Genomic DNA, 22,940 nt, shown 5'->3' with positions numbered 1-22,940 from the left:
GAGGCATAGAACCATGGAATCATGGAAGCAGCCGGGTTGGAAAAGACCTCTGAGATCACCAAGTCCAACCCTTGATCCAACCCCGCTGTGGTTCCCAGCCCATGGCACTGATGCCACATCCAGTCTGTCCTTAAACACCTCCAGGGATGGAGAATCCACCCCCTCCCTGGGCAGCCCATTCCAATGGCTGAGCACCCTCTCTGGAAAGAAATTCTTCCTAATCTCCAACCTAAACCTCCCCTGGCACAGCTGAAGACCCAGCCCTCTTGTCCTACTGCTGGTTCCTGGGAGAAGAGCCCGACTCCCCCCTGACTCCCCCCTCCTGGCAGGGAGTTGCAGAGAGTGAGGAGGTCTCCCCTGAGCCTCCTCTTCTTCAGGCTGAGCCCCCCCAGCTCCCTCAGCCTCTCCTCACAGCACTTGTGCTCCAGTCCCTTCCCCAGCCTTGTTGCTCTTCTCTGGCCCTGCTCCAGCCCCTCCATGTCCTTCCTGAGCTGAGGGCCCAGAGCTGGACACAGCACTCCAGGGGTGGCCTCACAGGGGCAGAATCACTTCCCTGGCCCTGTTGGCCACCCTGTTCCTGAGCCAGGCCAGGATCCATTGGCCCTCTTGTCCCCCTGGGCACACTCTGGCTCCTGTTCAGCTCCCTGTCCATCCCCACTCCCAGCTCCCTTCCTGCCTGGCTGCTCTCCAGCCCCTCTGGCCCAGCCTGGAGCTGCCGGGGGTTGTTGTGGCCAAAGGGCAGGACCCGGCCCTTGGCCTGCTTGAACCTCATCCCCTTGGAATCAGCCCATGGATCCAGCCTGTCCTGGTCCCTCTGCAGAGCCCTCCTGCCTTCCAGCAGATCAACACTCTCCTCCAACTTGGTGTCAGCTGCAAATCTGCTGATGGTGGACTCAATCCAATGGTTTGGGTTGGAAGGGACCTTAAAGATCATCCAGTCCAACCTCCCTGCCATGGGCAGGGACACTTTCCACTAAACCAGGTTGCTCCAAGCCCCCTCCTGCCTGGCCTTGGGCACTGCCAGGGATGGGGCATCCAAAATTTCCTGTAATTATTGATTACTAGCAAGGATCCTGCCTGGCTCTGGTGTCTTTCCAGCCACTGAGCTTGCCACTGTAAATATATTTGTGGAGAAATGTTCTCATTCCTTAATTTAAGGTGTCATTTCTCTTGGAACAGCAGTAGAAAGAAGGACAATGGCTCTTTTCTCATTCAGCCTGAGAGGAGAAGTTCAGGGCTTTGGTGGCACCATATTAATCTCTGAACACCCTCAGTGTCACACAAACTGGTCTGTAATTTTCACAGGTAATTTTTTTTCTCTTTCAAGGCCTGCCAGGGTTTGGGCCTCCTAATTTGTTAGGGATATAAAACATTTGTTGTCTGATAATGGAAATAACAAGTGAGATGTTTTCCTGGGTGGGGACAGTGGAGGCTTTTTCGGAGTCCGAGGCTTTTAGAGGAAACTCCATGAGTAAAAAAAAAAAAACAAACAAGAAAACTCAGGCATGCCTTTAGCTCCTGGATGCTCTGGAAAAGCCACTTACTGCTTCAGCTTATCAGTCTCCACAACCCCCTGATAGGAGGGGGGAGCCAGGGGGGGAACGAGGGACAGGAGGAGAGGGAATGGCCTCAAGTAGCACCAAGGAAGGTTGAGATTGGACATCAGGAGGAATTTCTCCCTGGAAAGGGCTGTCAGGCACTGGAAGGGGCTGCCCAGGGAGGTGGTGGAGTCCCCAGCCCTGGAGGTGTCCCAGGAAGGCCTGGATGTGGCACTCAGAGCTCTGGGCTGGGGGACAAGGTGGGGGTCGGGCACAGGGGGGGAACTCCATGGGCTGGGAGGGCTTTTCCAGCCTCGGTGATTTTGGGACTCTATGAACTGATAAGTGAACCAATAAAAGGAAATTAAACCCTACCAGCCTTCCTATCCCTCCCTTTCCTAATCTTACACACCATCTGCTGAAAGGTGTTGGGATTGTGTCTGCCAGGACAGCCAAGACATGAAGGTTTCTGGGTCTCAGGGACAAACTTCAGCCTGAAACACAACTGCAAAGTGTGAGAGAGTGGATTATCAGGTGAGCAAACAGTTTTGTCCCATCTCTGGATGGGGCATTCTCTGCACAAACCACTACCAGGAAGATAAAGGAACCTGCCCACATTCCTTCTTGCCTGCCTGGTCCCATCTCAGCCCCCTGGGAGAACAACCCTCACTCCTGCAGCAGGTTCTGTACCTTTATTGGGATCATATTGGAAAGAGCCCTTTGGATCAGCAATCCCAGTGTTGAATAGGAATATTGAGGAGTTGTCCATGTCCCCACTCGGGAAGGATGCAGGGGAAGGAGCCCTTCAGGGAGTGTGAGAACTGAGTTAATCCCAGCTGGAAAGGTGAGTTAAGAGTCTCAGGAAGCTTCCCCTCCTTTCAGGGGGGAGAAACAGGAATTTCCCAACATGAGTCACAGCATGGATGTGCCCAAGCCACCACCTGGAGATGCCCATGGGCTCTGTCAGCTCTGAACAGGTGCCTGGGCAACCTGTGCCAAGGCAGGAGGGTGGTGTGGCACAGCCCTGGGATGGGCAGAGATCACCCCCTGGGAGGCATAGGGGCTGTAGGACTGATACAGGGCTCCTCTCCTCCCAGCTGCCTTTCCTTACAGCTTTTGAGGGTCCTTGAACCATCCTTTGTACACAGACAAGTGGCAAACACTTCCCAAAGGCTGGAGAAACAGGAGGCTTTTACTGGCAAAGCAAAATAATCCCTCTCTGCCAGAAAGCTTTGCAGGCAGGGCTGTTTACAGTAAGGGATGGATTTTCCATCTGGCCACCAGGACTAACTAAGTGTGATCCCAAAAGTGCCCAGAAGAGCACTAAGAAAAGCACACGTTCCGCAGCTGAACTTCCTCCTCTTCCCAGACTCAGTGGTGGGGCACTGTGCCCAGAAAAAACCTTGGAATCCAGCTTTAAAAAGCACACAGACACGGCTCCTTCCGGGGCAGCAGCTTCCCAGTGACACCCCAAGATTCTCAGGGATTTCCATGGGATTATTTTTTATGTTTGTGGTGGCCTTTCAGCTGCTCAGAGAGCGTCAACCACGAGCTGAAATGTACTCCTTGTACCGAGGGCTGGCACAGTCACACCTCCTGCCCCGGGGGCTCCTTTGGGAGTGAAGTGTCTACTTGAAGGGGTGGGAACGTTCCTGGCACTGGAAATCAATAGTGAAGCACCAATGAAGAAAGGAATCAGAGTTTCACTGGGACAAACCCCTCCTGAAACCCCCCTGTGCTGTTCCCTCACAGGCTGCAGGCCAGCTGGGAGCTGTCTGACAGGTTCTCCAGGTTGTCCACCGTGGTGATGATGGCTTCTATTTTCTCATCTGGGAGCACGTGGGAGGCGTTGGATCGAAACTTCTTCAGGAGCGACTCCTTGCTCAGGGGCTTCCTCCAGTGCCCGTAGAAAGTGTCACACTTGCCCGTGAGGACGTCCCCACTGTGCAGGAGCAGTGCCACCTCCCCGTACATCTTGTCGAAGTTGGCCACGTTATCCTCGGGGTGCTCCACCACCACTTTGTCCAGCAGCTCCCTCAGCTCCTGCCGGTGGATGCTGCTCTCGGCGAAGGAGCCGAGCCCCACCTCGCCGTCCAACAGGGCAGCACAGGCGTTGAACTGGAAGGAGTGCCTGGCCTGGTGCTCGGAGCTGGGGAAGGGCCGGTTGATGTACTTGGACACCGGGATCTTCAGCACGATGGTGCGGATCAGGGCGGGAGAGAAGGACCCCGCGTAGTGGACGAAGAGGTTCCTCACAGACAGGGCAGCATCCACCACCCAGTGCATCCCCAGGTGGGCTGGGAACCGCTTGAAGGCAATATCCTGCTTCTCCAGGAGGAACTCGTGGTGGTCACCGGGCGCGGGCAGCGGCTTGGGGTGATAGACCCCGTAGAAGGCGCTGAACCCGGAGCAGCCGGGGATGTCGTCCAGGATGAAGGGGTTGGCCTCCATGCCCCGGGCTGCCAGCAGAGCCGCCTCGAAGCCCAGGCGGGTGGCGTTGCCGATGTGCAGTGGCTTGGCCTGGGTGGCGGCGTTGGCCATGGGGGCCCCCGCCAGGGACGCGGCGATGCCCAGGGCGTGGCAGCACTGGGCCCTGCTGAGGGACAGCAGCTTGGCCGTGGCCGCCGCGCTGCCCATGGTCCCCACCACCGAGGGAGGGTGGAACCTGCAGGGGAGATGGCAGGAATGAGCATCCAGGCCCCTGTGAGGCTGGAGCTGCACGGTCAGCCGGCGGAAATCCCTCACGGCTCCGATGCAGGGGAGAGTCACCTGACTCAGAATTTATCTCTCTGGAAACTCCAACAGCATCTCCAATAAACAATTTTGCATTTTCTCTAGGAGTAGGGGACATGGCCTGTGTCACTACACCAAACTTTCTAGCCCTCCAGGCAAATCTGGCCTCATCCAGCTTGTCCAAGGGGAACAGTTCCTGGTCAGTGCCGTGCCTTGGACCACACCGGGGCACTGCTGGTGAAGGGCAGTTGGCACAGGGGCTGTGCCCACTGTTACCTGTCTGCATGGCTGTGAGCTCTTGCCCTGGTTGGTTGAGATGATGGCACTGCAGGCCCAGTGAGAGTCCTCTTGGTAGCTATTTTTGAGGCAAGGTCACTGGAAGTCACCAAATAAATACCTGGTGCTTCATCACCTGTGGCGTTTGGCTCTGGGTAGGGCTAACACTGACTTAAACCGGACTTAACCTAACATTTTGAAACCCAGCCTCACCATCTACTCAGTGAAGAGCAGCCAGCTTACCTTTTTGGAATGTCGTGAGCCTCAGTGGAGAAATGCATGAGCCTTCCTTGCACTTCCAGGCCCACGTTAAACGCCAGCAGGAAATCCATGCCGGTGGGTTTGGTGCCGGGAGGCAGCATCTGGGAAGCTGCCAGCAGGGCTGGCAGAACAGCCCCTGAGGGGTGGGTAGCAGGGTGCCAGGTGTCATCAAAATCCATGGAGTGTGTCTGCCACAGAAATGGAGATAAGGCCGTGCTGGTGGGACGCGCTGGGGGCTGAGGGAGCGAGGGCTCCTCGCTGATGTTGCTGAGTTACAACATCCCCCCGCTGTCCCCAGGGGGGCTGTGTGGCCCCTCTAAAAGCAGGAGATTGCAGAGGAGCCCCTCCCAGTGACCCCCCTGCTGCCTGCAATGCTCACTAACGCCTCTGAAGGCACCACACAGGGTGGGTCCTCCTGGAAGAGCTCCGATCTTACCGCGACTCCGTTGGTGAAGGCGGCCAGTGTCGGGGACAGCTTCACACCTGGCTTGCCATAGACAGAGCTCACGGCAACTGGAGAGTACAGCTCCTGTGGGAGGGAGGGGAACCCCGGGGAGGACCTCGTCAGAGACTCATTAAGGTTGGAAAAGATGTTTGAGATCACCAAGTCCAACCATCACCCAGCGCCACCGCCGTGTTCACCACTAAACCACGTCCTTGAGTGCTGCATCCACGTGTTTTTTGAACACTCCAGGGATGGGGACTCCACCACTGCCCTGGGCAGTCTGTTCCCATGGTTTACAAACCTTTGTGTGAAAAAAGTCTTCACAGAATCACAGGATATGCTGAGCTGGAAGGGGACCCACAAGGATCATGGAGTCCAACCCTCAGCCCTGCACAGGACCATCCCCAGAGTCACCCCCTGTGCCCCAGAGGATCAGCCAAACCCTCTTGGAGCTCTGGCAGCCTTGGGGCTGTGCCCACTGCCCTGGGGAGCCTGGGCAGTGCCCAACCAGCCTCTGGGGGAAGAACCTTTCCCTGAGATCCAACCTGAGCCTGCCCTGGCACAGCTCCAGCCGTTCCTGGGTGCTGTCCCTGGACCCCACAGAGGAGAGATCCCCTCCTGCGGCAGCAGGGATGGTGGCACAACACCCCTCCAGCACAAGGCAGAAGCCCTGTGCGGGCCAGGAGGTGACAGCGTGGCTGTGGCGGTGCCAGGGTGGTGCCAGGGGGCCGTTCCTACCCGGCAGTACCGCAGGGCGATGTCGAACACGTGGGTGGTGCTGCCCACGAGCCCGACCCCGATGCTGTCGAGGATCATCCTCTTGCTCCGGTGCCGGACAGTCTTGGACAAGTGGTCGGGTCGGGCGCCGTGGATGAAGGAGGCGAAGCTGCTGGTCACGGTGTCCTCCGGAGCGCTCCTGGCCACCACTGCAGCACAGAGAGAGGGCAGGGCTGAGCCCACCGTGGGCCCCGTGCCGGCAGCTCCCCACCCTCTGCTCCCACTCAACCTGGAGGAGGACAAAGCTGAGGGAGCAGGACCCGCCTGAGCCAGGGGGGCTCGTTTCAGGTGGTCCTGCGAGGAGCAGGGATTGATAAGCCCCACGGGTCCCTTCCCACTCGGGATGTTCTGTGATTCCATGTCTGCTCCAGGCACCTCCTGGGGTGGCTTCCAGCAGGTTCAGCTGAAGCAGTTCCAGAGCTCAGCCCCATCCCCTCACCTTGAGTTTCCAGAAACCACTTTTTTCTGGGAAGATCAATTTAAATCCCATCCTTTTATCTGGAGGAAAGGAAGCCCTGCTGCGTTACTGGTGGTGCCCTGCTGGGAGTGGGTCACGTAAAAGCAAAACCTCCTATAGTTTCCATCATTTTTGGCAAGGAGGACTAGACCCAAAGTCTGGATTTATCCAGAAGTTTCGTCCTACAAGGCACTGAAGTGTCTTGGCTCAGCCATTCTCAAGCCCTGTGCACTCCAAAGGATGTTAATGCTCAAAAATGTTAAAGTTCTGTTGGAAATATACAGTTTGGGACCACTGGACTTTTACATTTTAGTGACAAATTGCTTTGTTTAGATGAATTTATAATTCATGGAATTATATTGAATTCTAGAATTAGAATACAGGGTATAATTAATAGAATAATGTTTAAAATGCATAGAATTATAATTGTTATGGCCCATTAAAATTTATAGTATTAATTTGAGAGCGCACATGAGAGTAGAAAAAACATAAAATCCATTATAGGTGACATTTGCACGATGGCAAATCCATATATATACATATTTATATATGAATGTGGGGGTGCTTACCTACATGCACACAGATAAGAGATGATATTAACCTCCAAATTAGCTGAACCACATAAAATAATCCAGCTGAGTGAAGCAAAAAAAACCAAAAAAACCAAACAAACCCATTTTGCTTCAACATGTGATAACTCATCCAAAAGCGGGTACACATGAAGCTTTGTTCTTTAAACAGAAAACATGGCAATTAATAAAATGACCATTCCCTAATTTCCCATCCCGAAATGTCATTCCCTAATTTCCCATCCCGAAATGTCATGCCCGCTGACTCAGTGTTCCTGCTCGTGTTGGGCTCACCTACAGCCCAGGAGGCTGAAACCACTTGGAAACCCAGCTGGGAATGTCATCACCGGGTGACTCACGGGGAGAAAATTCCCCTCCTCCCGGCGGCTCTGGGAAACGCATTCCTATAGGAATCCGGGACGCTCAGCGCTTCGGAAACCTGCTGCCGAGCTGGGGGCCTCTGACAGCACCTGCTGTTCCCCGGGAGCATCTCCTGTCCCCCGGGAGCATCCCCCGTGTCCCCAGGCGGCGGCACCGCCGCCCTCCCGCGGGAGGGAAGGGTGATGTCAAACGGGCTTGGAAAAGCTGCAGGAAAATCTGCTCCAATCACACGGCACCCCTAAAAGTTGGATTTGTTCCTTCCCGTCATCAAATGCTCTTTGTCACTTCAGCAGGCAGCGATATTTTTTTAACCCTTCAGCTTGAAGCGTTCCGTGACTCCCGGGTTTTTTTCTGCCGGTGTGGCAGAACTTCATAAAAGAATTAAAGGCTCTGTCCAAGAGCAAATAAATCTGTGTGGGTTGTTAGGATTTCTCTTGTGCCCAAGTGTTCATTAAGCAACGTTCTTTGCATTTAGTGCATTAATAATGCATTTTAAAATCAGGTAATGGACCTAATAGGGCAAGAACACGTTTTAAAAGAGGTTCATAAACTTGTAATAAATTAGGAATGCATTTGAAAATAAGTTAATAAACATAATAGACCAAGAACATGTTTTAAGCTAAGTTAATAAACTTATGATAGAAAAAGAGCACATTTTAAAATAAGTTAATAAATCTGTAATAAGTTAGGAACACGTTTTAAAATGAGTTAATAAACTTATGATGGAAGAAGAACACATTATGAGTTAATAAATATAATAGCCCATGTTCTAAAATAAGTTAATAAACTTAATGATAGAACAAGAACACAGCTTAAAAAAGTTAATAAAGATAATAGACCAAGAAAATGTTTTAAAAAAAAGTTAATAAATTTATGATAGAACAAGAACACAATTTAAAACTTACAGTAGATTTTAAATAAGTTAATAGACAAACTTATTAGTATTAAAAATAGACCAAGGGGTTACACAGGCAAGTTCTGGTTAATTTGTCCAAAGCTGGGCAGTGCTGGAGACACAGAGAGTGATCCATGAAACCCTCCAAGCAATGCCCACAGCAGGATCAGGTGCAGCAAAGAAGCAAGGACAGAGGAATTAAGGATCTGAGCAACCCCATGGCAGCCATGATTTAAATCTCTTCCTTTTGGGGTCAAAGAGGAAGAATTTGAAAAGTCTGGTTCTAAATCAGTTAAAATTTCTGGTTTAACATGGGACTGCCAATTATTCACTGCTTTTCTCCTTGTCCTTTAGCCCTGAGGGCACAAACCCACCCCAGGACTCCCCAGACACGCTTGGCTTTCCAAGGATTTGGGTGGTTTGTCTCAGCCCGGCGCTTCCTTTTAAAGCAATGCCACGGTTATTTCGGGATGCCCCTTAAAAAAGGACGGGGAACTCCTTTCTGCAGAGGGATACAAACCGTGGGCAGCAGTTTTGTGAACGTGCCGGGAGCTTGCCAGGAGCTTCTGGGATTTCTGGAGGAAAGACACAGACAGAGAGTTTGTCACCGGAGCTTTCCCGGAGCAGTTTTCCTGGTGGTGCCTCTAACGCGGCACCGTGAGACACTCACAGATCAAAGGAGCACATAAAACCAACTACACACTTAAAGCAGGCACAGAATATTTTCCAAAGCTGAGTCCAGCAGGGATGCCAAGAACATCCAGGGAAATAAAGCTGCACAGTGGAAGGGGCGGCAGAGCCTTTCCCAGACCTGCCGTGAGATCTCGCGGCTCCGAGAAAAACCCACACGGCACATCCCAACAACAACAACCCCACGGGACACCACACAGGGCACATGGAAGGAGCAGGCAACAGGTCAGCAACTCAGTGAGGTGACTGTGAAAACCATCTGGATTTGTTCATTTTGGGGCAGGTTTCCTGTTTAACGCCACGAGAATTTTTGACCGGTTGAGGAACGGCCCGGAAAGAGATGTTTCCTCCTCGGAGTGAGAAAGGAAAGGGGTGGGGAGGGTTTGGTGGGTGGAAGGGTTACCTGTAGGGTGGAGTAGACCATGCTGGTGGCTGCTTTTCCCAGCGCTGGGTGCCCAGCTCGGCGCTGCTGCGGGCGAGGGATGAAGAGGTGTGTGGCTGGAAGGTGCTTGGTGTCGGGGTTTTTATAGGGCTTCCCAAAGGCAATTTGCTTTTTGTTTTTTTGCCACTGAATTTCAAGCGTGATGACATCAGCCCCTGGGGACCCAGAGGGTGGGGGGAAGAGGTGAGAAGGGGTGGTTTGTCTCTGCTGAACAGAAGGGAACCCCCCTCCCACCGGGTGTCAGGAAAGAAAAAAAGCTTTAGGACAATAACTGATGAAGTTCAAGGAAACTCCTGTCTCCAAAATGCTGCAGGTGCCAAGGGGTGAAGCAACTGGCCCTAGGCTCCTCCTCCTGAGGAGGACTATAAAACTGGGACTTACCAGGAAATGAGAGGGACAAGAGCATCCTCCCATTGAGCAGAAGTGTCACCAGAGCAGGTAATCCCAGCAGCGAGGCATTGGTGGTTTGTTTGATGCTTTTCTTGAATCCATTCAGTGTTTGGTCCTTTGGCTGAGCCTTTCATAGCTCTCCTTCTTCTAAAGCTCCAGCTCTGCCACTGAACTGGGAGTGCAGGTGTGAACTCTGGAGCTTCCAGGGGGCACTGGGGGCCTTCGCTCCCAAAGGAATGGTTGTATTTTGGGGCTCTTTGCTTTGTCCAACAGTGAAACCTTGAGGTGTTTGATATGCTGCATATTATTTGGGGGCAGAATAACAGCGTGCTGTCATACACCTCGTATTTAAAACTGCATTTTCTACTAACTACCATGCAGACCTTTACATGTAGCAATGTGTCTCCAGCAATTTGGTGCTGTTTGGCACCAGAGGAGGGTTTTTTAATGGATTCTTTAATCCAGCTGTGTGATGGTGTCGTGCACTGATCATCTTGCTGTTTGTTTATCCAAAGTGAATTGCTTTTCTGTTCTCTCTCCATGTTTATTTGGAGAGAGGCAGCGTTTCCTCGGAGCTGCACAAACATTTCTTATCACTAATAAGGTGGGATGGAAAACTAAGGGCAAAATGCCACTGGGTGTCTGAGAAGTTAATGGGCTGATAGTTGTTTATGTGTCCCACGGCACATGGAGCTTTACTCCAGCCTCCAAAGGAGGGAATGTCCACGCACCAGAATATTCCCATTAATACTGGCCGGGTTGAAGCACCACCAGCAGCTGGATGTTGGTGCAAAGAGGATGCAAAGCCTGGTCTAACAGAGATGGAAAGGGGGTGCAGAGGGGGGTGAGCTGTTCTGGAGGGGGTGAAGGGTGGCTGTCTGTGAGGAAGGTGGTGAGTGAAGGAAGTGGCATCCAGAAGCTGCCCCACGTGGGCACAGCTCAGAGGTCACGAGCCTGGACAGGGGCAGGACCTCACATGCCACTTCTGCCACTCCCAGGGTGAAGAGTGTCAGGGGCAGGCAGGGGAAGGAGAGAAGGGGAAGGAGGAGGCTGGTTGAGTGAGGGGTGGCTTTGGCTGTGCCCTCACTGCAGGAGGGGTTTTGTGCCAGGGAATGATCACCCTGAGCTGACCCATCTCTTCGGTACAAGCAGCTCTCTGCCAGATCTCCAGGTGCCTCTTCACCATGGGAAGGTCTCCATCCTCATGGTTTGCTGCACTGTGGCTGTGCTGGTTGATGCCCTGTGTGTGCAGAGAGCTGCCAACCCCACCTGGAAGGAGGGATTCCCGTTTGCTGCTCTGCCCCTTGTGTCCCCTCACCTTATCATGCCACATTCTCAGTTCTCTGCGGTGCAAGGGGACAAACAGGTCCTTACAAAGTGCCAGAGGCAGCAGCTGCACAGAAGGGACAGTGCCAGAGCCAGGAGGGGTGTTATCCTCAGGACAAGGTCATATTTGAGCAGGAAACCCCTCTGGGGGTTCCCAGGTAGACCCTCTTTCTCCAGCCTCGCTGCAGCCCACGACATTCCAGTGATGATGCTCCTGGGAGAACTGGAGGGCTTTAATTCTTTGGTGTGTCCTCATGTTGGATGAAATAGAAGCAGGGGCATTGCACAGCTGCTGGAATGGCCTTGGGACAGGGGCCAGAGGCTGTGTTGGCATTGGGGGGGGGTGGGTGTGCAGCTGTTTCCAACCCCAAAACCTTCTCCTCCCAAGGGAACCTCCTTCATCCTCCTCCTTTTCCATATCTTGGATTGAACCCTCTCACATCTTTTACAGCTCTGTAGCATGTTCTGGTATTTCTCTTCCCCCCTTCTCTGGTGTCCTAGGAAGGCTGGTGCTGGAAGCAGAGGGAAACATCCCTGTTGTGTCTCTACATCCTTCACAAATCCCAGATGTCTGTCACAGGCTCTAAATCCCCCAGCACAGCCAGTTACACAGAAATAACCAACAAAATGAGCCTTGGCAAACTGAAAACCACTTCTGGGAGCCAAGGAGTCACCTGGCCAGCCCATCTGCCTCCAAAAACCCACCTCATCCTCCTCCAGGGACCGACTCCACACAAGGGGCTTGTTGCACCGTGCCCAGAAAGGCACTGCCTGAGCTCCTTCAGAGCAAAACATCTGGAGGAACTTAAGATTGTGGCCCTTCTCCAAGACTAACCTTTGAAATCAGACCACTTATTTATATAGAAATGTCATTGAAAGTAATAATACTAACAAAAAAGTTCTGGACTCCACAGGCCCAGCTCTGCCTGAGAGCCCCTCGTTCCTCGGGGCCTCCTTCAAGTCAGTAGCACAGAGAGATGTTTGATGTTGAGAGAGAGTGTTCCCCCCTCAGAGCTGGGATTTGGTGCATCACTCTTTCTGAGCCAAAAATTCCAACCTTCAGCACAACCAAATAATTGAATAATTAATTGTCCCCCCGTGGGTTCACTTGAAAGTTTTTACTCCTTCCCACGTTCGATGGGAGTTTATGTTGCCGAGCCAGTTTGGAGTCAACTTATCCTTCATCCTGCTCTCTTTGGGAAAATTGCAACCTTTAGGATAAATGGAGAGAGGAAAACATGGGGTTTTTAGTAGAACAAGAGAGTCCCGAGAGCACTGATGTTTGCAAAATGTGTATTTGTGCCGAGGAAAACTGTGTTCCTGGGATTTAAGTTCATTATTATTCACATCACTATTTCTTTTTTGGGTGGTGCTCCTTCCCTCCTCCCCGTATCAATAGTGGTGCTTTCCTCCCTTTCCAAAAGGCTCTTTGGAATGGCTGAGAACAGAATACATCACTGTCTCCCTTTCCAGCTCTTTTAGGTCATCAAATGTTCTAAAAATACCCAAATAACAAGAACATCGCTGTTTTATTTTCATCTTTGTTTTCCAACAAAAAACCTCCAGAGAGAAAACTTCAGCTCCTGGTACCCAGGAGTGCAGAGGAACGGGAATGTGGGGGCTGCCTGCAAACAGGCGAGTTCATGGTAGAAATATGAAGGGTTTGAAAATAGACTATTTAGTCACTGGGGTTTCAAGAAAGGGATGGAGCTGGAAAATTCCATCTGGAAGGGAGGCTGTGTATCTGAGTGTCGTGCCTGTTTGTCTGTAACAGTGGATAAGAAACGTCCTGGAACGGCTCAAAAATACCTTGTGGCTTTCGCCTGAATGTTTGTCCATCCACGTTGGGTTATTCATTCCTCCCCATCTCCAGCAGCCTGGACAAGAGGGGACAGGAACCATCCCCACCACCTGCAGCGCTTTGGGGCACCTAAACATGTTTTTGCCAGAACTCCTTGTAGCCTAAATGGCCTGTGTGTGTTTTTTCTGGATAGGACTCCGGAAAGCAGGCACCTAAAGTGGTGCTTTGAATCGAGCCTTTGTCTGGAGCGAGGAGCGGGGAGGCACCATGGAAACACCTGAGCCTGTCACCAGTTGCTCCCTCCTCGGGGCAGGGGCACGGCTCTGAAGGCTGGCTGGGAGCCCGAGCAGTGCCAGTCTAGACGCCGACGGGGTTGTGGGGGCGACGGCCGACGCTCTTGTTTTGTCTGGAAGGGCCATGGCGGGGTTCGCCGCCGTCTTCTACAGCGAGCCGGCCGTGCTGGGGCTCCTGGGCAACGTGGTCAGCGCCTTCCTGCTCTGCCTGCAGAACTTCGCCGTGGCTCAGAGCGGCCTCAGGCCGAGAGGGGCAGAGGACATCCTGGCAGGTGGGTGGTGCTGCTCTGGGGGACACCGCGGGGGCTGGTTGGAGGTGAACGCCCAAGCTGGCGGCACCAGGCGGGATGGACTCTTGGAGAGCCATCCCCGTGGGATGATGGTCACCATTACTGGGGATATGTGGGCTGTCTGTGTGCCCCTGGGGGTGGCTGCTCCTCCTTCCTCAGCCGCTGCCCAGAGTCTGGTCCAAACCTTCCTTGTGCCATTCCCTGCCACTTTCCTACCCCCAAACTGCTCCTGGGCCTGCTCCCCACACCGAGCGTGCCAAGGGGCTCAGCGCCCACACAGAAATCTGACCTAAAGGCAGGAAGAGAGGGGAAGGCAGAGGCCCCAGGGCTGCTCATGGGAAGGCTGTGGGACCTGCTTCCTGCAGCTCAAGCCCTTTTGTGGTTTGCCTCACACCTGACCACTTCACATGTCCCTCAGGTGTCCACCTCGTCCTGATCGGAGGCTTCGTCCAGCTCCTGGCAGGATTCCTCGCCTTCCGCAAGTACGACCACCTTGGGGGCACGGCCTTCCTCACCTTCTCCGCCCTGTGGAGCAGCTACGGGGCCACACGGATCGTGTCAGCTGCCTACCCCTCCCCGCAGAACACCACCCTGCCCGTGGGGAATGGCAGCCACCTCCTGCCCCTCGGCGCGGCCCAGCTCTCCGCCAGCCAGAGCGCGGTGGCCGGGCTGGTGGCCTACATCTCCATCTCCTTCGTCCTCTGCTTCTGCTCGGCCACCGTCAACTACGTCATGCCCTTCATATTCGGGGCCCTCGCCCTCGCCCTGGTGTTCGAGGCGGTCGCCCTGTTCTGCCAGTGGGCCCTGGTGGTGTCGGGGGCCATCGAGCTGGTCATTGTCACCTGCGGGTTGTACGGGGCGGTGGCTCTGCTCCTCAAGGGCATCACGCAGCGCTACGTCCTTCCAGGCTTCGGGCACCCCCTCTTCAATGTCCTGCTCTTGGGGTCAGCACAGAAAAGCTCCTCCAAGGCCATCGGGGAGGAAAAGAAAAAGAACACAAAGTATGCCGAGCCGATGGCCCTGGGCAACATCTGCGACACGGTGTCGCCCTTTATCTTCGCCTTTTACTTCTTTGGCTACATGAAGACCTTCTGTGTCGGGGCGGTGTGGATCTCCATCATCTCCAGCTGCCAGCTGCTCTCCAGCTTCTACAGCTACCTCCGAGGTGACGCCTACCACACAACCAAGTTTGGTGTCCACAGCCTCTACTGGCTGGTGATGTCTTGGGAAGAGTTCATCCTCACTGCCTTCCTTGGGCTGCCCCGGGCTCAGGAGAGCAGGCTGGGAATGTTTGGAGGGTGGTTCTTCCTGGCCACTGCCTGCACGCTGTTCCTGATGTCCACCCACAAAGACACCCTGGAGACGCTGCAAAACGCCTCCTTCGTCATCCTCACCACGGCCTTCATCCATCAGATCCCGCTGCCCGGCGCTCAGCCCCTCCTGGGCACCGCCTGCAGCCTCTGCACGGCCCTGTCCCTGTACGCCACCTTCGCCAGCCTCATCAACTCCATCGGGGAGAAGGCCCTGATCCCGGTGGGCGCCCAGGCCGTGTCCAGCTCGGCTCTCCAAACCGCGCTGGTGGCCCTCAAAGCCCTCCTCACGAGCACCAAGGAGCTCCCCGGCGGCACCGGCGCCGCCGTGCCCGACGCCTTGTTCTACATCTGCAACGGCCTGGCCGCGGCCTCTGCCATCCAGGGCGGCCTGGGGGACCCCGGCAGGCAGCAGCTCTCCATCCCCTCCGTGCTCATCCCGGGGGCCGTGGGGCAGCTCTACGTGTGCAGGATCCAGGCCTGGGGAGGGAGGAGGTTTGGCTCCGTCCTCCCGTTCTGCTACGCTGCCTTCTGGGCGGCCTGGGCGTGGCTGCGCCTGGCAGGTAACGCGCGGGCCGGGCGCCCGGGGTGGCTCGGTCGCTACAGAAGGGGATGCTTTTAGGGAATTCAGATTGCTTGATTCCACGTAGTTCCTTCTTTCTGACGGGAGAGTCAGTCCCGTCAGGTTCACCAAGTTTCCTCCTCGCAAAATTGTAACGCCCAAACGTCCCAGCTTGCACTTGCCACAGGCACTTGGTACACACAGCTGCAGGGGGCCAAGGAGTGTCTTCAACTCCAACAGAGGCCAAGATCTCCCTGCTAAAATATTGTGAGGCTGTCTCTGGGCTGTTATCTCACAATAATGCTTCAGGAGATGCTTTTTAGGCAGTGGAAGGCTCCAGGTTCCGGGTTTATCCTTCGGCAGCCTGGAGAAGTTCATCCCAGTTGGTGACAGCCACGAGAGAAGCTCTCAGAATGCTGAGCCCGGGCTCTGAGAGCTGTGGTTGGCTCCAGGTGGGCAGTGTGTCCATGCAGCCTCCGTGCCAGGCCCTATTAAAATGAGCACCTGTGGGGAGAGTTGAAGCTGTTCCTCCAGAGGTGTGGCAGGAGCTGCTGATGTGTTCAGCCAGACCCTGAGGATTATGAGCTGGAGGTAAAATCATCAGCTATTTTTGGATGGTCACCACCAGTTCTCCAGTTAATACCTCAAATACTTCATGTTGCAGAAGCAGCAGGAGGTTTTCTTTACGAGGCCACCATCCTTTAGTCTGAGCTGGAGTAGTTCCAGCCACAGATCTGTCACCCTTCTGTCATTCTTCTGTCGTGCTCTCCATGGTTTGCTCATAACCAGATGTGCTGGTCCTATTTCAGGCCACCTGCTGAACATTGGCACAGGGAACACTGAGGGATTCACCGCCGGTTCTGTTGCCTTTTTGGTGCTCAATGCTTTTTTAATCGTTCTAGGTGAGTCTCAGCACCAACGGGATTGTTTATGGAGGGGTATTTGGGGTCAGGTCATTAGTGCTTCTGTGGTGGGAATGCACAGGTGAGGGAGGCTCAGCTCTTCCTGTCACTCCGATTAGGCAACAGCTGAGATGTTTTGCCCACAGCCAGTAACAGAAGCTGATCTGGGCTTAGAAAAAACAGTCCCAAGGGAACAGAAGAACATCTCAAAGAAAATAAAAGGTTCAAATAAGGTGAAAGTGTTTGATGGACTGGGCCACTGGCACAAATCCACAGTCACACTCCAGCCCAGCTGGTGTAAATCAGGATCTGCTTGGCTGCCTGAGGAGTGTTTTCCATGTGAGCACAGTGTACTGGCAGATCAAGGGTTTGGCAGCGTGTCCCGTGAAACCTGAGGGTTGAACAAACCATGGCCGTGCCTCTGCTCCTCCTCGACCAGGGAAACCAGATCATGGGCTGCTCAGTTGAATCAAACAAGATTCAGTTGATTTAGGAACCCCTCTGCTGTTCCATGTCCATTTTATGGACCATGCTCTGATGTGGGGCCCTTTGTTTGTGTTTCTTTCCACAGCTTCCTCTTTTAACGTGGTGCTGCTCTGTGTGACCCTTGCAATGGAGCTCTTGAGCATCTGTTTTCTGCTCTTTACATTGGAGAGCCTCCCTTTGCCATTTGAAAGTGAGTTTTAGGGGAACTTGGTCATCAAACCTTCCCACAGAGTGCAGTGAGCGGGTCCTGGGTTGGGGAGAAGTGTGGAAAGCTCAGTGTGGAAAGAAGCAAGCAGAGAGGGTTCCTTTGAAGGCTGGTGTGTGCAGGCAACAGGGACTGAGCCTCTCAGCCCCAGGGCCCTGAGCTTCCAAACAAACCTTTAGGTGTGGCTGATCCTCCTGGATCAGCTCAGCCTCCAGAGGTTCTGTACAGTCCTACTTCCCAGCAGCTGAGGTGTGGGATGGGCTAAATGTGCCACTGGTGTCACTGGCTGCAGTTCTGGTGAAGCTTTGGCTTTGCTGCAGGTAGAAATTTTATTTTTAATTCCATAGGGTCCTTTAGCAGAAGCTTTTCTACCATTTTATCATCACGAAGTGGAATCACAGCAGCATAAAATCATTTAGGTTGGAAAAGCCTTCCAAGATCATTGAGTCCCACCATTCGCCCAGCACTTCCAAGGCCACCTGTTCCCCAGTGCCACATCCACACAGCTGTGAAATCCCTCCCAGGCTAGTGACTCCATCACCCTTCCTGCCTCTGATTCCATTTTTTTTTTCCAGTTGTGGTGTTGAGCATCTTCAGCATCCTCTGCTTCTACGGAGCAACAGCATCGCTGGCAAACTGCATGTTTGGGAAGGACCTCCTGATGATGGGACCTCCTCTGTTCACAGTAAGACATGTTTTGTGTGATGGTGTAGCTTCCCTGCTGGGAAGGGATATTCTGGGGTCTTCAGGTTTCCATGGAATTTCCCTTCCTCTGAATCCCTTAGTGCCACTCGAAATCCCGGTCACAGCATTTCTGTAGGAGCTGGAAACGAGCTCTCTTCCATTAGGAATAGCGGCCATGGAAACTTGGAGAAAGGGCAGGGGTGTTTACAAGACTCCTACCTTGCTCCAAAAGGAATGTCCTGTGGAATTAGCCACCTCCAATCCAAGAATTCCTGGCAGATTTAAGTTTTAAATGTCATAATCTCGGGAGCAGGGCAGTTAAAAGTTCCCCAGACTGGACAGCAAGAGTTCCCCCCTGCATCTATGAACTTCAAACTTCTCCTACCATCTGCTGTGTCCGACCAAGGCAGTCCCCCCTCACTGGGGTGATGGATTTGAAGGCTCAGATTCCTGCTGCAGAGGAACATTTTCATAAAATCAGTGTTTCTAACCATGAGAGACTCATGAGAAAGCACTTGAAACTTGATCTTCCTCTGGGTTTAGGGTTCTCTGAGTTTCCTCAGTCATTTTGGAGAGCAGCTGTTTCTCCAGGAAGCAGTCGCTGTGCTGGGTGGGGTTCATCTCCTCCCATTTTAGGAGTTGAACTCCACCCTGAGTTAGTCTCTTGGACTTTATTAACTGCAGTTGTCACCTACTTTGGGTGAAGCATCCCTAGAAGTGCTGCCTGTGCCCTTTGACTACCGAGGGAGCACAATCCACCTGCATTTGGGTGAATCCCACCCCCTGGTTCACATATTTCCTTCTTCCCACCGTAATCTCTTTGTTGCCTCCTGATTCTTCCCAGGCCGGGAGCTCCAAGAAGGACACCCAGGACCCCCCACCCTGTGTGTGCCCCCAGTCCCACTGCACGAGTGGCCTGAGGACCATCGCGGAGCTGCTGAACACGGGGGCCGTGTGTGGGGTCCCCACGGACACCGTGTATGCCCTGGCAGCCTCCTGCAAACACCCCCAAGCCATCGAGAAGGTCTACAGGATCAAGGTGTGAACACAGGGCTGGTTACCTGGATCTATGTCCTATAGATCACAGACTCACAGGATATGATGAGCTGGAAGGGACCCACAAGGGTCATGGAGTCCAACCCTCAGCCCTGCACAGGCCCATCCCCAGAGTCACACCCTGTGCCCCAGAGGATCAGCCAAACCCTCCTGGAGCTCTGGCAGCCTTGGGGCTGTGCCCACTGCCCTGGGGAGCCTGGTCAGTGCCCAACCAGCCTCTGGGGGAAGAACCTTTCCCTGAGATCCAACCTGAGCCTGCCCTGGCACAGCTCCAGCCATTCCCTGGGTGCTGTCCCTGGTCCCCCCAGAGCAGAGCTCAGTCTCTGCCCCTCCTCTGCCCCTCCCCTGGAAGTTGTACCTGCAATGAGATGAGTTCATGCAGAAGCAGAAAGGGGAGCCCCTGGTTTCAAGTTGTCCTAAGACTTAGAACTGACCATGGATAGAGCTCCTGAGCAGCCACACCAGAACATCATGGACCACGTTCTGCGCTGAGCAACCTGGGGTACAGCCCCCTCTGCTCTGGGCACAGGGCACTGGGAATCAGGCAGATCCATCCTGCCCTCCTGGGGAGGGCAAAGTCCAGCTCCAAGCTGGCACAGCCCTGACACTCACCACAGACAGGTCCAAACCTGTGTTTGTCCTCTCTGTCTCCCGAAGTGCTGAATCAGAATCCCAGGGCTAAACTTCCCCAGACTTTTGGAGACATTCAGTGCTGGAACCGGCCACAAAGTTTGCACCTTCAACACAACTTTTGCAGCCTGGGCCTGTCTGTGCTCCATGAGGCAATTTCCTGGCTAGCCTGGAGGAATAAGCATAACAGACGATCTCAGCTGGCACCGAGCGCCAACAGCGGCAACAAAGGCCGTCTTTTCTGGGCTGCTCTGGTGCCAATGTTAACCTTCCCTGCAGATGAGATAATATAAACAGAATGTAAATACATGCCCAGCTCCTTAGTCATTTGGCCCCACTGGAGCTGATGTCAGTTGAGGACTGAAATGACACTGCTTTGTGAGCTTGTTTTACTTCCCCTCCATCTCACTGTTCGTTTTGCAGCAAATTTGCTTCAGAGGTGGCACTGGAGATGTTGGGTCCCTCTGTGCATTATCCCATCATGAATTGGTAGGTTTGACCTTGATTTGCACCAGCATAAGCTTGGAAAAACTCAGGTCCCTGGTGTATAAGGTCTTAAAAATGCTGATATTGAGCAGAGTATTGCTGTCCCTGCAATGGATATGTCTAAAGTGGGGGATTTGGATGCTTCCTGCTGAGATCCCAAGGGCAGGCTGCTGTTCTCTCTCTTCTTCAACTTGCACATGCAGATCTGAGCTGTGGCATCAGTCACAGAGCCTGGTCCCCTCCTCTGCCCAACATTTTGTGCAGAGACAGAATCTTGCTTGCCCAGAGCTCCTGGTCCCTGGGCAGCCCACAGATCAGGATCCCAGAGGGCTTCAAGGTTGTCAAGGCAAACTTTGTCTCTTCATCTATGTTTCCTCTTCCTCTCTCCCTGTTTTTTTTTTCAGGACAGGCCTCAGGAGAAGCCCATCTGCATCTTCATTTCAAACCTGGACCAGCTGCGAGCAGCTGCTCCCCCCATCAGCCCCTTGCTCTGGGAATTCATGGAAAATGTTTACCCTGGTGGTGTCGGCTGCATTATCCAGAAAGGAGAGTGGCTGAAGAAGTTGGGTGAGATGGACAGGACAGTCCTTTTCTCCCTCTTTCATGTTTTCAACACAGCAGGTCTGCAATCCACACACCCTTTTGGATGTGATGGGGGGGGATTCTGTTCATTTTGTCCTGAGGAATCGCCTCTGGAGCTCTCAGATGCTTTGGTAGATGTTTAGCAGAGGGTGTTAATCAGCTGGAATGACTCATTAACAGTGACAGCCAGCATGATGAGTTCTTCAACTAGGAGCAAGGGAGGCTCCTCAGCCTGGGAGGGTCACCTCCTCCAAGCCCCTCGCTGTTAGGAATGATCAAACCCTGGATGGAGCATCAATGAGCTGAGAGGGCTCCTCCCTGCTCATTGCCTCTTCCTTCCCACCACATGGACAAAGGCAAGCACTGTGGGCAGTGGGATGATTCACCTCAGCCCTGGCTTCTGGGAATCAATGGAAATAGTGTGGAATGAGGAAGTTGTAGGAATTATGCGTGTTAAGGGGCAGGGGTACATGGCAGAGGGTGGGCAGTGCTCACAAGAACTAAGCTTGTGACATAGGTAGATCCCATGTCCATAAAAACAGCTGTGCTGTCTCCAGGTGTGAATCATTTCCTTTTCATCCAGTCGGACCCCAAACCTTACTGTCCCAAATCCAATTTTACTGTCCCAAACTCAGTTTTTATCCAGTTAGACCTAAAATCTTACCACTGTCACAGATTTGTGCTCCAGAGTGAAGCACACATCAAGAGACTCACAGCTCGGGGTGTGGAGGGAGCAGGGCCACTCGCCAAGGAAGCAGGAGGACTTGCCTTGATGCCACAGCAGCTGTTGTGCCAGCCTTGCCTCTGTCTGTCTTTCAAGGGGTCGGAGCAGGCTACAGCAGGGTGGGAACTCAAGACAGCATCATGATCAGAGTCCCTGACCTGACAGTCCTGGTGCACCTCATCGACATGACGGGGCCCTTGGCCATCACGTCGGCGAACCCCAGCGGGGAGGTGGACAGCACACACCACGACATGGTCATCTCGTGAGTACCCCGGGCACTGGCACCCCTGCCACGTGGTGCCCAGCGAGTTGGTGCGGTGATGGACACCCTGCATGGAGGGGAAGCTCAGCACAGGGTGATGTGAAGTTCTGTGAAGCGTTGTTGCTTTTTTTTTCTCCCTGCAGGCGTCTCGGCCATAAGCTGGAGGGTGTTCTCTGTGATGGAGAATCTGATGAGGTGGTGGCATCCACTGTGGTCAACTGCACAAAGATTGATGAAAGTGAGTGTAAGAACCACCCTTTTGTGCCAGCAATTGCATTCTCCTGGGGTGTTTCCATCCCTTTCATGAGTATCGATCTGGCAGCACAGTGTGCTCCAAGAGTAACAGCTCTTGAGCGCCTGGACATTTGCAAACATGTTGATGAAGAGAAGCAAACAAAAGATGTCCTTGGAGGACCTCTGTGTTGACAGAGAACAAGGCAGTGAAGAGAAACACAGTTGTGCAAGCGAGATCTGCCTTGTAAGAGCACGAGTGATCCAAAGTGAGAGGGTGGATGTCTCTGGAAGGAAGGGTGGGTGTTGCTGGTAGACCACGAGAACGAAGGTGTTCCAGGAGCTCGTCCACAATGACGCAGCAGCACGAGCTGAGGTGTCGTCAGCTGGGTCTGGGTTGACATTTGGGAGGGGCTGAGTGGAAAAGCAAACCCTTGAACAAAGAGTGGGCTCACTGCTGGTCGGTGGTTTCACTTTCTGACAAAGTTTCTGGTCCTTTTACGCAACTTTGTTATTTGGGTGCTCTGGGCGTTTGGGCGGCTTTGCTGCTCCAAGATAGTCCTTTATCCCCCCATCCCTTTCTTTCACCCTTTGGGGATTATCCTGACTTGTACATCCTTCCTGTGGGAAGGTGGCATCACCATCGTGCGGGAAGGCTGCATCCCAGCAGGAAAAGTGATGCAGATCTTTGAGAGAGTGAAGAACAGAGTGCTCTGAACCAAAGGAACCTTCCCCTGAGCCAAGGAACAGCATCTGTCCCATGCCTTGCTGGAGCACACGGCCTTGGGAGAGCCATTCCTTCTCCTACCAAGCTCTTACCTCCTTGGGAACAGCAGCACTTCCCCACCTGCTGCCTCTCCTGGGAGCTTTCTGCGGTGATTTCTTGTTTATCCTCAGTAAGTGCCTGGAACCGCTGGGACACCTGCCCATGGAATGCCAGCAGGAGCAGGAGTGATGCTTTACTGCAGGAATTCCCAGTGTTTCCAAAGTGCAGTGGACTGTGAAGGCCCTGGCTACTTGTGTATCCCCTTCCACAACACTCAGATCTGTGTATTTTAGAGTCCTAAAAATCCACTAAATAAATCCTCTTTTTGGAACGTAAGGAAAGGGCTTTGAGTTTCGTTTGATCTCCACTGAGCTATTCACCCTCCAGAAATGGCAGAGCTCCATGACCAAGCACTGGAGGAAGGAATAAATATTGGAAGGTGTAACTCTGACAGAGGGTTTACAGCAGGTCACTCACCCCTTTCCTTCTC

The 22,940-nt window shown here is 53.3% G+C and overlaps 2 protein-coding genes across 3 annotated transcripts; one reads left to right on the top strand and one right to left on the bottom strand.

Moving 5' to 3' along the window:
* Positions 1–552: 552 nt before the first annotated feature.
* On the bottom strand, positions 553–9,446 carry LOC127472645 (cis-aconitate decarboxylase-like). The gene is made up of 6 exons (XM_051791180.1): positions 9,426–9,446; positions 8,853–8,907; positions 5,992–6,179; positions 5,245–5,337; positions 4,791–4,996; positions 553–4,203 (listed from the first exon to the last, which is right to left on the bottom strand). Exons 1-6 carry the CDS (start codon positions 9,444–9,446, stop codon positions 3,285–3,287), a joined length of 1,482 nt encoding a protein of 493 aa, XP_051647140.1. The 3' UTR covers positions 553–3,284.
* A 368-nt stretch (positions 9,447–9,814) lies between these two features.
* Positions 9,815–22,742, top strand: LOC127472406 (uncharacterized). 2 transcript variants are annotated; one of them, XM_051790615.1, is made up of 11 exons: positions 9,815–9,902; positions 13,175–13,546; positions 13,983–15,437; positions 16,246–16,338; positions 16,910–17,014; positions 17,605–17,714; positions 18,558–18,752; positions 20,290–20,452; positions 21,288–21,453; positions 21,597–21,691; positions 22,316–22,742. In XM_051790615.1, the coding sequence occupies exons 2-11, from the start codon at positions 13,399–13,401 to the stop codon at positions 22,399–22,401; spliced, it is 2,616 nt and encodes an 871-aa protein (XP_051646575.1). In that variant the 5' UTR covers positions 9,815–9,902; positions 13,175–13,398; the 3' UTR covers positions 22,402–22,742. The 2 variants fall into 2 exon arrangements, with proteins under 2 accessions (XP_051646575.1, XP_051646584.1); XM_051790624.1 differs by lacking the exons at positions 9,815–9,902; positions 16,246–16,338 and having other exon boundaries at positions 12,058–13,546.
* Positions 22,743–22,940: the final 198 nt, after the last annotated feature.

Source organism: Manacus candei, unplaced genomic scaffold (genome assembly GCF_025592945.1).
Source record: "Manacus candei isolate 608988 ecotype Guabito, Panama unplaced genomic scaffold, ASM2559294v1 h1tg000003l, whole genome shotgun sequence".
In the NCBI taxonomy this organism is placed as follows: Eukaryota; Metazoa; Chordata; class Aves; order Passeriformes; family Pipridae; genus Manacus; species Manacus candei.
This window is presented reverse-complemented; position numbering and strand designations above follow the sequence as displayed.